Genomic DNA, 13804 nt, shown 5'->3' on the forward strand with positions numbered 1-13804 from the left:
GTCCAACAGCGGATTTTTGGAGATAAGTCAGAAACAACATTCCCCCAGTGCAGCCAGGAAGCATGTTTAAATTAATAAGCCACCAGGTTTTCTTTTGTTTTGCACTGCAAACACTGTGCCGTGGAGTGTGTCAGTCCACAGATGTGTTGCTTGTTTGCCTTCCCCGGCTGAACCCAAGTGCTTTAAAGCAGCGCAATGCAGTGTCTATGTGTGCGTCGGGTGCATGTGTGTGCATGTGTTTGTGCTCTTGCTGCCCCATCAAAGCCATGTTTGATCTGATCGCTGCGATGACTCCAGCTCTCGACATTGCGTGGAGCCGGTGACTCTGGCAGCCTATCAGATCGGGGATGGATGGACGGATGGGGGCCTCTAATCACAATCTTGTGCCCTCTGGGGGATGCGTACGTTTTGCCCCATTCATTACCATCAAAAATAAACACGTAAGTTATGTGCACACAAATCCTCACCACTGCTCTATCATCAGATCCAACACTCGATTGACGTTCAAATCTGAATCCAGACTGAAGTCTGACTCCACAAAGGGAGCTGTCGGTGGGGTGAGAGGGCGGAGGCCACACGTCAGCGTTTCGAGCCAGTCGGCAGCGTCAAACAGAGTCGGGGCCCGTCGCTTCCGTGACTTCACAGTGGACGGCAGAGGGGAGGTGCAGATGGGAGGTGGGGGAGGAGCTGGCACAACCTGGCTGGGGTTTATTACCGCGGGAGATGGAGGTAGCTCCAGCAAGAGAGAAGAGCAAAGTGGCGAGGGCAGGAAGTTGTCGTCCCTGGTGTGCAGCTGGGAGGCCTGGGACTGATCGACTTGAGGAGGAGGAGGAGGAGGAGGAGGAGATGGGCCGGGGGCAGAGTGGACCGGGGATTTAAGATCAGAGACATTGACAGAGTCTAGAAAAGAGGAGGTTAAAAGGATTAGACCCTTAAAGATGAATGAGTGCCATTTAAGTTCTATTCTTTATTAATTATAGGACACTCACCGTCGCAGGTAATAGGCTCATCCAAAATGTCATCTATGGACTGCCGAGGGTCCATCTGTGGCCAAAGGGGGAGAAAAAAAAGCTTAATTCCCTCGATCAAAAGAAATTGTTAATGCTCTCCTCTTATTCATCTACAGACGCTGACCTGGGCTTTCTGGATAGCCTCCTGTAGCTCCTCTTCCAAACTGCGAACGCTGGGCAAGGTCTGCACAGGACTGGCTGTAATCTGCACCGGCAGCTCAAAGTCCTGGCCAATCACATCACATGGTTGAAAGCAAAACACCTGATTAGAAAGCGGGGGTAGATTAGTCCGCAGGTGGTGGTAGGAGGACGCTGATGTTAGAGCAGTATTTTACATTACAGGCTCTGTAGTGTGTCTTTGAAAAGAGACGTCTGCATGCGATTATGTGAGAAATGTGTGTATTGGTTTGTGTGTTTACCTGTGTGAACAGCACCTCTGTCTGCGCATCTGTTTCTGGTTTCCCCCGAGAGCATCCTGGATCCTGTTGCAGGAAAGGATGCAGGGCTCCGTCACAAGACTGAAGGAATGGGGGGAAAAAAGGGAATTGATGCGATTAATTCTCACTAAATGAGCAGTTTTGCAACACATCCAAGTGGCTGGCTGTCCTCACCTCATTCCCAGTGCTCGTGGAGCGGTCCCTGGGCCTGCTCCGTATCCTCTGCCTCATCTCCAGCTCCACATTCAGCTCCTGCTGCTGCTGCTGCTGCTGCTCGCTCTCACTTCTCCAGGGAGTCACACACTGCAGGGGCGAAGAGGACGACATGGGGAGACTGGGACTGGGAGTTCCTGAGGCGGTGCTGGCAGGAGCCAGGAAGACGGCGTTGGTAAGGCCGCACTGTTCCCCTGCCAAACTGACTGACGCAGCACTTGTGAACCTGCTCGGCACGGCATTCAGATTTCCATTTGGACCGTCACTGAGAATCCCATTAGGGATTCCTCTGTCTTGGATGTAGAGCTGTTGGTTCGGGCTGCCGGGCGAGTCCGGTCCAGAGCTGGAGCTGGAGCCAGGGCTCTGGCTGGGTGGCAGCAGGGGGCAGGGAGTGAGGGGCTCCTGGTTGGTACCCAGTTGGCACAGGGGAGCAGGGGGCAGGTGAGTGTGAGGAAGCTGGAAGGGAAGTAGACGCTGCAACAGGGCCGGCTTTGTGCCGGAGACGGGGAGGCCACGCTTACGCAGCTGCTGCCGCAACTCTGACACCTGAGGAATGAGAAAAGACGGGGTTGGAAGGGCAGAGGGCAAACTTTCTGAAAATCATAAATCAGATCTCGGATACATATCTTATGGGCTTTAAGATCAATTATTACCTGCAGGGAGGTCATGAGGTTTTTTGTTTTTAAACAAAAACTACTTGACTGATTATCACAAAACCTATATGGGTCAGGAAGAACCCATTCAATTTCAATGTTTGGATCTCAGAATTTCTTTCCATTTCTTTAACATTGGTAGATAGGGAGATTCATTTTATTAGAGTAATTCATGGGTTTTGATGAGACATATTTAGACTGATATTTGTGAATCCAGATCTAGTGAATTTAAATGGTTTCATAAGGGGGAGCTGTTGGGCCTTAGCGGAGTTAGGTGTGATAGACAGGTGTCTCTTACTGTTAGATCAACGAGGTTTGCAGGCAGAGGCTCGGGGTTGGACGTTGGGTTTGCGTCCATGGGGGTGTGGTTGGTTGTGGCAGGCGCAGGCTGGGGGTTGAGGGGCAGGGCTCCAGACGACTTCACACAGTGATCTCTGCTGAAGAATGACAGCAGCATTGACGTCTGGCTGTGAAGTTGGCTCAGATTGAATTACTTGGCACTGTCACCAGGGAGCTCAATGCATACCTGGATACAACAGCGACCTGTTGCTGTGGTTGTAGCTGCTGCTGTTGCTGCTGCTGCTGCTGATGTTGTTGTTGTTGTTGCTGCTGCTGCTGATGTTGTTGTTGTTGTTGTTGCTGCTGTTGCTGCTGATGTTGTTGTTGCTGCTGCTGCTGGTTCTGGAGGATTTGAAGCTGGAGGATGACCTGCTGCTGCTTCAGGAGGTGGGAATAGGCTGGGTCTAAAGACTGGGTAGGGGTAGTGCTCTTCTGTTTGGCTCCTCCCGCTGAAGAAATAGATTTGATTTAGTGTTGGTTTTAAACAATAAAATACTTCTCAATGATTTAAAATAAAAATAAAAGAGACAAACGGATACCTCCAGTGCCAGAAGCTCCTCTCTGGTCTGGAGGAATGTACTGGTGATACTTGAGTTTCCTCATTTTGGGTTTGGTGTCCCTCGGTTTCCGTGGGCGGGGGAGGTGGTTGAAGTGCAGGGAGGAGCAGGTCGGGCTGGCAGGCTGAGCTGTCTGTCAAGAGGCACATTATCCACACGTCCTTACATTGCAACTGTACTGTGGTTTGTGGCGAGTCATTTGAAGAACGGCGAATAGAACATCAGGGAGAAATGTCCAGTCATTTTTACCTTGTTTGACAATATTTGCCCCGTGTCAAGGTTAAACATGAAACGTAACAATGCCTCATAAAGCTCCCGATGACAGCACATGCTGGTGTATGAATGCGTTAACCTATGGGGCAAATACTGAGCTACCCCAGAAGTGCAAAGTGACAGTAATGAATGCAGAGCAGCTAACAGCAGCGCTTTGTGTTTGACAAAACAGAGGAGTGACCATCCTGTTGGGTTAAGACCTCTAACGTGCTCGATTATCTTTTATGTTGTATACCTGCTGTGAAAGGCTGCTACCATGACAAGCACATGGTTTTCTCAGTGACAATAACATAATACTGCCTTTATTCGCCATTCATTCTCATCTTGAAAACAGAAGTGGTCCTCATAAGTTTTAACTAGCAGCTGAAGCACGTTGTTTTTTGTCTGTGACATCATTATCATGCACTAACCCCACATTACCTTTGGCAGCAGGGGGGTGGTCTGAGAGGTCAGAAACATCCCATTTGGTCTCCCAGTTGTTGCCATGGAGTTTGATTCACCCAGCGTTACAGTCATCGGGTGTCTGATGCCCTCGGTTGCCGGGAGCAACGTCAAACCAGACTAAACGCAAAATATAATAAGACTGTCAGAGTTGACCTACGACCCCATATATAAACTCATCAGCCACTTTTATCAGAGGTTGTTTATCAGACTTTCTTTCTTTTCAAACCTCGACCCTGTTTCCTCACCTGAGCATGAGCGGGGCTGTGGTTAAGGGGCGGGCCCACAGCTGAGAAGTCACTCAGTAATTGGTCGCCTGGGAGCCCTGGTAGAGAAGAGTAGGCCGGTGATTGGTGAACGCCATGTTGCCCGGTGGGCGAGGAGGAGGCGCAGGAGGAGATGTCATCTTCGAAGACATCAGCGGAGAGAGAGAAGGAGGCCGAACCTGAGGAGATGAAAAGTGAAGGGAGGTAAGGTCAGAGGAGGAGATTGGGTAGAAGGTGGAGAATGTGTGTGTGCGTGAGAGTGTGTGTGTTGTCAGTGTGTTGACTCACGGTTCTCCAGGGGCAGCGTGTGTTGGTGCTGTTGCTCCACAGGTCCAGGCTGACAATGGATCCTCTCGGTGAGGTCCTGCGCCAGGCGAGCCTTCTTCTGCCTCTGGGCGCCAAACACACTCCTCTCTACTGGGGGGAGGGAGGGAGGGATGGTGGAGTTAGGCAGGAAGAAGGGGGACAGATGGGAGATCAGTGGATGAGAGATTGGAGAGAGAGAGGCAACAGGAATTCAGAACATATGTGATGTGAGCATGCACAACATTGTGGCCACGGGCGATCAGTCCCGAAATCAAACCAACAGAGGCGTCAAAAAATAGTAAACACTCCTGTCTTCAGGGAGACGCTCAGTATTCCCCTGGATACAAACACATCCACATGATATTTTTTAAAAGGGCAGAGAAGGACATTTTGGGCGATCAGACTGTTAATAGAAAAACAGTCTTTTCAAATTAAAAGCGGGGTTAGAGGGTGGGGAGATAAAGAGGGTAGTGAGATGACACAGGGAGATGTCAGCGCCGGAGGAAAAAAGATGACTGATCTCCGGATGGGCGGGTTTATCACATGCCGTCAATCACTGATATGTTTGAAGGCGGTTTTAAAAAAAATCAAAGTACAGCAAGGTCATATTTCTGTTTAACTGACAGCTGATGAAACAGCGACAGATTTACACACTGCATTTCCTCGCACAACAATGGAGAGCAAATCAGCTCAGAAGTAACACAACGCAGACAGAGAGGAGGGAGACGAGGGGGAATCGAGGGTAAAACCGGACCCAGTAACATTTCTGTATAGATGGAGCATCTACCTTGTGTGGTTTTAGTGTTCAGACCACTAGGGGGCAGCTTCTGAGTGGTACCATCTTCATTCAGACGCTGCAGCAGGAAACATCAGGTCAGAGCAAAGCTACAGATTAGACAGCAGTTCACTGAGGGGGAAGGTTAAATAAAACTGGACCTCGGTGTCAGTGTGAATGAACACCAGGGTTTACACATATTCACCCATGAAACTATTATAGAGTTTGTTAGTAGATATTTTTGTGATTATAAATGTATTATATAAATACAGTCTATTCACCATTCACCATCAGTATATACATTTTTAATTTCTTCATAACTTACACAGAGGATATTGATAACTGCAGCTAAAGATTTATTCTCATTCTATCCCATCATATATATCCAGTCCTCCTAATTGTATTCACATACTATGTGTATTGGTATATAATGTATGTGTTGGTGCGTAGATTTATTTTAATGTTTAATTAAATTAATAATTAATGAATACATTATAATTTATTTAATTAGCCAATAAAAAATAAAAAATGTAAACATAATCAATTAGTGCTTTAGAATCAGTACTTGATGCATAGTGTGAAACGTGATGGATGGGATGAAACTCACCAGAGCTTCACTCTGGTCTTTCTCTGATTTTTGAGGTGGAGCAGTCGGTTTCAATCCTATGAAGACAAAGAAGACGTGGTTATGAGAGGAAATCTAAATAGCGAGGACATTTTCTAAAAATCGGATTTCTCATTTTGCTTTTTCTTTAGACAGCGTCAGCCGAGGGGAGCAGCGTCGCAGCTGCATCAACAAATCCCTCTCTCAGCCTTTTAAACTCCAGCTCCTCCACGTTACAGCGTGGAGCCTCACAGACGCTCTTTGGTGTCGGCAGGTATCAGAACGTGCAGCTCTTCTTGTGCAGCCTGTTTCAGCCTCAGACAGCCCAGTGGGACCTGGAGCCAGGTGCTGTGCCTCTCAACAAAGTAGCTGGGATTGCTTTTCATATTACTACAATATGGACTAAAATGTTAAACAATCTCCACACAGATGCAGAGGAAGATATAGGAATTTGAGCTTATGTTACAATTTATCAACTCTGTTATTGAATGATATTCGGGTACATATATTTACTTGTGTTGAAATTGGCAATATATCAGTTTCATTACAATTAAATAATGCAAGACTTGTTTTTGCATCTCTACAATCATGATAGCTGCTTTATGTGAGGCCCTTTTGCAGACTTGGCACTGGGCATATTTTTGCATATCATGCATATTTGAGGTCATTGTGTCATTGGATTTAAATCTATAGTAATTGCTGCCGTTGTTCAACAAGTATTTCTGTGTAAACACTCCAGAAGGGTTTTCAAAGGAGGTAAACGCTGGTAAATATGTGCACAGACATCGAGTGATCAATAGTCAATCATCTTTCAGTGGGAGAGGTGACTTCATTCGTATGAAATCCAACATGCAGTCATAGTGTAGATGGATCAATCACAATGTTAATGACACACATGGACTAACCAGAGTCTGCATTGATTTCACTCTGCCTCCGGTTCTGAATCCTCAACTGCAGCACTGACAGAGAAGGAGAGAGATCATGTCAAAAAATGATGAAATATTACAGTGAGTTAGTTTATTTCCCTTCACAGGACAAATGATCTGAGACAACAAAATCACGCTGACATCACAAGTAACATCGGAGCAACAGCGGACCACTCAGTCACTGTTAAATGATACCGCCTTGGGACTGATACCACCCCATACTTTGCAGTGCTTGTAGATTATGTATCTTCTCGCATGTCTGCAAACATCTACACACGCAGCACCCGTCTACGCACACATGTGAACATTCAGCACGTACACACCAACAGGTGACGTGAGGTAGCACTGGGCCCGTACCAGTGCCCAGTGCTTCCCTGAGTGCATGATACATTTCGTTTTGAGTTCTGAGACCTGAGAGACCTGACGAGGGCATGGGGAGGGGGGGGGGGGGGGGGGGGGGGCGCTGTGCAGGGGGTTGAGGGCAGCAACTATTTATCTCTCAGTATGTCTATTTCTGTTGGTCCCATCCCCCCTTCAGCTGTCCCACTCTCTCCACAAGCGTCTCATGCATCCCCTTCTCCTCACGTCATCCTCATTTGTGCTGCTAACCACACTCTTCCTGCTCTCCTGCCTCACTGACAACGCAAAACATCTCACAAATCGGGGTTTAACAGCAGATTTGCACACTGGGCTCCGTCCGCTTAAGACGTCAGAGGCGCAGTGCTTGTCAGAGGGAAGTTTTCTGTTTGGTTTCAGTGAGTGGGTGCATGCTTGTCTGACATTTGAATTTGAGTCATAGGAAATATATAATGTTGTTTGTTTATTTCTAATTTCCGTGATGAATAATGGCCTTTTAGGATCGTTGAAGTTAAACACTTCTTTGGTTGAACTTCTTGAAACTCAGACACATAAAAGCTGAAAAGGTTGAGAATCATGACTTAAACTTAAACACTTTTGAATTTGAAACAAGTCACATCCAAGGCCAACAATGAAATTGTTCAACTTGCTACACTGAATAAAAACTCAGACAAACTGTATCATAAACAATATCCAAAGTACATACATTGGTTTGATAGTGTATACTCTCAGCCTGATATATTCCTCATGTTTCCTCAGCTATGTACATACATGTTTTCAAACCGAGCAGCTGCTGTAGAGAATCATGTTTTCCAGCAGGTGTTTGTTCACCTAAGGGACCGTCTCCATGTCATTTCCTCGCCTTTCTATTTTACCAGACGTTTGCGACAGCTGCCCGGAACCACAACAGTAGCCACTGCAACTGCTGAAGGTTGCACTCGGCAGTTCTAGGCAGACAGTTGTTTAATTGTGTATCAAAGAATCATGGCTGTGTCCTGAAGTTGTTGTATTCAGCTGAGTGAACTTCTTTTGTACAAGTACAACTCAGGGATATAATTTAGAGTTGATGTCAGCTGTCGTTTCCCCCCAGTGTGCTCCCTTCTCATGTCACCTTCAATGATAACCTTTTCGACTGTAATCTTATATCTGCAACCTACTTTTACATTTCAAATCAAATCCACATAAGACCCATTTTACTCGGCAGCAAATCTGAGTAGAGACAAATAATCACTAATGAGTCTTTTCGCTGTGGAGCTTTATTTAGTGAAAGGTCTTGAATGAACACTGTTTTCTGGCAAATGCACAACAACTTCAGATGTAGTGTGCATGACAGTTTTCTGTATTTGTGTTGTTTTATTTTTTCATTTAACTTCTGGTCAATATTGATAAATTCCTAATAAAGCTCACCGATGATCTTTTAAAAAACTTTACAGCTGACTGTCCCACATTAATGTTTTGATACTAAAATAAATACTTTTCCCTGGTAACGGCCCATTGTTGTTTTTTATCAACCAACCAGCCTGTGTTTTGGTCAAAGTGTGTCACAGTAACATGCAGAGATCTCTGCTGTCCTCTCGTCTATTCAAGACATCGCTGTCGGTGAGAAAAAAAACACTAAATCCATTCACCATGATCAAGACCTTCACTCTATTGACCACATGATGGACAAGGTGACTGATCAGCCAATAACTTATCGCAAACAGTTCACCCCCATATATTGATGCTAATGTTGCCAATTATGCCCGAGATGTAAAGCCGGTGTCTTAGATGAAATAAATCCTCCTCCTTGTTGAGCTGGTGGAGCGGAGCCTCGACGAGGGTCCTCACCTGAGCGGAACTTGTTCCTGATGAGAAGGGACCTCTCGGAGGCCAGCAGTGTCATGGTCGAGGGGAGGTTGCGGGGGAAGCCTGGGAGCGGAGCAGAGAGAAAGAGGAAATTCCTGGTGTCACTCGACCAGGAGGAATGGACCCTCCTCTCCTTCTGTCTCTCTCTCTGCTGGGGGAACATCAGGGGGAGCAGAGGGAGCGGGACAACGAGAGAGACAGATGCTTGTTATCCACTGATAGACACAAACCAATATTGATAGAGGCACACAAAGCGCAGCCGAGATGGATGTGGGGGGGGGGGGGGGGGAATAGAGACGTAAAGCCTCTCAGACCTACAGGCAGACTGAACACTGCGGTGAGAGCTGCTCTGGCAACAGCAGGCCTCCCCACAGACGGCCTGTCATAATCACACAGAGAGTCACAGAGGCCCACCCACAGAGACGGAGCTGACGACACAGAGAATTAAACAGACAAGGAGGCTTTTCCTGAGACGGAGCGAGGAGCCAGAGGAAGAGGAGGATGAGGAAAGTCAAGCTTGCATGAGGGACGGAGACAGAAGCCCCAGCAGATGCTTGGGCACCAGAGCTGGAGGACGTTGATCTGGACGGACAAACCCGAAGCATTGCTGCACCACACATGTCCCCCCACAAAGCAGAAAGAGCTGGGAATCTACATAAGCTGCATTAGTGCACACACACACACACAACTTATTAACAATATTGATTTGAACTGGCCGGCCACAGAACACCCAGAGGAAGCCTGTTTGAAGGGAACGGACAAACACACAGACACACACGTGCTGTGGAATAGCTGAGGTGATGCATACTAAATCACCAGAGTGCTCGTCCTATTCCCACCCCCATAAATGCACACACCTGACTTATTTACAATATGAAGAGAGCAAGAGGAGGCCACTCACTCATTAATGCAGTCAAATAACAAGCAAGTGATTGAGAGGTCTCGTCTGGCGAAGGCGTACCTTCACAGCACTCAGAGCACTGACAACACAGAGAGAATAAAAGCAAGAGAATGAAAGAGAATACTTACAGGAAAAGAGAGAATTGAGTCCCCCGGGGGAAATTGGAGTGGATTTAAGATTAAATTGAGGAGAGGTGCGAGATGGAGGAAGAGAGGGAAAGAGAGAGAACTTCGTCGTGCGTTTAATGACGATTTCTTTCTTTCATGTTCTTTTCATATCCTTTTTTTTCTGCCTTCCTTTTCGCCCCCCCTCTCAGTCTTCTCGTGTCCCTAAAGGCGAAATGCAAGGAGCAGAAGGACCTGTGGTTTCCTGCGTCCCCCTTACGATAGAGACTCACCCTCTCTACCTCTGCCTCGCACTTTCTGCCCCTCTCCCCCATCCGCCCCAAAGCATCCTGGATCCTTGGTGCCAACTGTGAGCGACTGTCAATCTCTCCCCCTCCCCCTGCATGGCCTCATCTCCCCCTCCCCTCCCCTACAGCAGCCATTCACTCCCCAGCTCCCCCCTGACATACTGACTGACTGATCCCCAGGCAGGATCAGACAATAAGTGCTTTTCTTTGTGTTTGTGTACTGTCAAAAGTATTCACAGATGAAGTTAGTGCGGCTGCTTAATGTGAGCGCCTGAGCTGCCACATAATGTGACGGATAGAGAAGTGAAGGCAGGATAAAGAGAGGGTTTATTACGAGGCAGCGGGAACAAGCCCGGGAGTGTTTTGGACTCACATCAAATCATGTGCTGCAGCAGGACTGCAGGCTCGTATGCTGCTGTCAAGATACCTTTGGGTCAGACCTCTTAATGTGATTTAGTGGTGTTTGCGTGCACTTATGCATGCGTGCGTGTGTGTGTTTGTGTGTGTGAGTGTGTGTCCTCACAGAGTGTCACAGGTCACTAAATCAGTGTGCATCAGCATAAAGTTTACAGTATGTATCAGAGCTGGAGTTTCACTTCGCTGTTCAGGCGTCCAAAACAACCTGGGTGAACATGGGGGAGAATGTGTGTGTGTGCATGCTGTTTTACATGCGTGTGTGTGTGTGTGTGTGTGTGTGTGTGTGTGTGTGCATGTCTGTGTGTGTGCATGTCTGTGTGTTTGTGTGCCTGTAGGCTACAGTGTGAAAGTGGGGGAAGTGAGGTTGTAGCTGGAGCACCTGTTCCGTGGATTTGACAGACAGGCCGGCGTGTGCTGGTTCAGCAGGTCGTAGAGAGGGGGAGACACGGAGGGGAGGTAGAGAGTGGTGAGAGAGGAGACAGCAGAAAAGTTGGGGAGCAAACACTTGGGGGGGGCGGGTAAGTGTTTACGATGAGGACATGAAGAGGGCCGGAGCCGATAGGGTGGGAAAAAAAGTCGGCCGCTGCCATTTTATCTGATGTGGAAAGAAAAAGACGGTGACGTGGAGATCCACTAATCTGAGAACACGCAGCAGAGATAACGCTGCGTGGGCCAATTACAGTTGCCATGGAACAAAAATGGAACAACTAATGGAACACCAAATGAATGGGAACCTTCAGTTAATACATGGTTATAGACAGACGGCACTTTCAGGTGCCATTTGCACAGCATGACTGTTTGCCGTGATTATAAAAGTGTCACCTTTGACAGCTTTTGCCACCCCTGCATTTCACACACACACACACACACACACAAACACAAACACACACACACACACACACACACAAACACATACATTGACACCATGGCACATTATTGTAGGAAAGGTGATGTAATTGCTTTTTCCTCTGCTTCCCTGCACCACATCTCCGTCCTCTCCTCCACAGCCGGGACTCCCTTTCTGATTAACACCTGTTATCCTTCTTTCAACACAACCCTCCCTCTCTCTCTCTCTCTCTCTCTCTCTCTCTGACACACACACACACACATGCACACACACTCTCCATAGTGTTAATCCTGCACTGTGTCTGGTGAGCGAGGAGGCCTGCACGCTGTCAACCTTCCCCTCGAGATGTATCATATTTCTCTGTGTAATTCTGGGAACAGTAATCTTTTCATATAGGCCCTCGACTTCACACGAAAACGCCGGCTAAATAGCTCAATATAGCTCGGAATGACAACACACTCCATGTGTCTGCATAGGTGATTTCATATTTATGGCTCTTTGACTGCAGAGTTTGAATGCGGCCCTCCTGTCTTCTGCTCTCCACCCTGGTGTGTGTATCCCTCCACCATTTGAGAGACAGCACAGAGTGAGAGAGCCAGGTCCACACAGCACATCATAGGTGTGAGTGTGCCCTCACATGGCGGAAACGTGAAACAACAAGCCATGCATGGTGGACCTAGGGGAAAACAAGAAAAAGCATTCACGGTTAGTTTAGCTTCTCGCTGTTGGGCTCCCGTGGCAGTAATGGGACGTCTGCGATGCAACAAAGCAGATACACAACACAAACATATCAAAGCACTGAACGTATCAGAGCGAAACACACCAGTACAACAACACACCTCATTACATGTGCTGCCTCTCCCTGTTGGTTCACTGGGTCTTTTCTCACCTCTCTCTCCTCTCCTCCTATGCCTTTATCACTTCAATCACTTGGCCGTGTGCCTTGTGCCACTCAGAAGGCCCGCTGCCCGCCCTGCTTAACACAACTACAGACACACACACACACACACACACACACACACACACAAGCACAGGCACACGCACACACACACACAGATTTCTGTCCATCATCCATCTGTCTGTCAGTCACTACACTTTGAAGCTCTGAGCAGTCTGGATAGCTCCCAACACTACATCCTACACACACACACACACACACACACACACACACACACACACACTGCACTGTACACACACTTCTCCAGCTGGACTGCTGATCCCACACATTTGGCTGGCTGAATATTCATCATGCACTGAGGACCTTGTAGCTCAGCGAGGCAGCGGCCCACTGGTATTAATTAGGGGACCAGAACCTGTTATATGAGGATTTATTCTGCTTTTTTTTTTCTTGACAGCATCACTTTGATTTAATGACTGAACCCTCAGAGTGACCTTAACAATGTGTAAGTGGCTCCTCAACGAGCCTCTACAAGAATGATAAGAGCAGTGGGGAGTTCACCATCTTACAGGGTTATGTTATTATGAATAAAACAAATCCTATGGTGTTATATGTCGTTTTATAGAGTGATATCTATCAACAAGATGTGAATGTTTGTTGTTAGCTCTTTGTTAGTGAAAACAACGAGCATGTTTCATTAATAGTGACATGACTTTATTTATTTATCATGGAGAAACAAGAAGAGAAAAAGCTTCAAATTGGGATAAACTCACTTTACAAGTAGAAATATTTTATCATAATTTGTAGCTGTATAAATAATCAAACAATATCTTTTACAACTTAAAAGCTTATATGGGCACTTGGGTCATTTGTCTTGTATGTTGGGATCCTACTCATGTATTTGCAACCTGGCCCATAATGGTCCAAAACACAATGGTTCACATTAATTCAGTTAGTAAAGTTCATTAAAACAAATATTTCCAGTAAGACTTGGTCCTGAGGAGGTGTCTCTGTAGAGACGTGGGGAAAAGGACAAAACTGTTCTTTCACTGTGCATGGAACGACTTCTGAAGTTCTGCTGAAGTGAACACAGGGTTGAACTTCCTTTCTTTTTGTTTTCCGCTGACACTGTTTCCTCGTTAACTTGTGGCAGAGGGGAAGTAAAACAATGAGGGAGCAATGACTTGTTTTTTCTTCTGCTGAAGCCTGATATTAGCTTTACATGAACTTTTAGATGATTTCAAGATACAAGATACTTACATTTACATCCCATTAGGATCTGATTGTGAAGACACATTATAGTCACCAATATCACCTACATATGAAT

General features: G+C 46.8%; 1 protein-coding gene across 1 annotated transcript; it reads right to left on the reverse strand.

The window, feature by feature from the left end:
* Positions 1–463: 463 nt before the first annotated feature.
* si:dkeyp-69b9.3 (myocardin) lies at positions 464–9039 on the reverse strand. Its single transcript, XM_053432092.1, has 15 exons — positions 8985–9039; positions 6780–6833; positions 5878–5933; positions 5283–5349; positions 4478–4603; positions 4172–4368; positions 3903–4043; positions 3192–3342; positions 2921–3101; positions 2612–2750; positions 1622–2206; positions 1430–1528; positions 1135–1272; positions 990–1044; positions 464–900 (listed from the first exon to the last, which is right to left on the reverse strand). The coding sequence occupies exons 1-15, from the start codon at positions 9037–9039 to the stop codon at positions 464–466; spliced, it is 2481 nt and encodes an 826-aa protein (XP_053288067.1).
* Positions 9040–13804: the final 4765 nt, after the last annotated feature.

The sequence above is a fragment of the Pleuronectes platessa genome, chromosome 10 (assembly GCF_947347685.1).
Source record: "Pleuronectes platessa chromosome 10, fPlePla1.1, whole genome shotgun sequence".
Classification (NCBI taxonomy): domain Eukaryota; kingdom Metazoa; phylum Chordata; class Actinopteri; order Pleuronectiformes; family Pleuronectidae; genus Pleuronectes; species Pleuronectes platessa.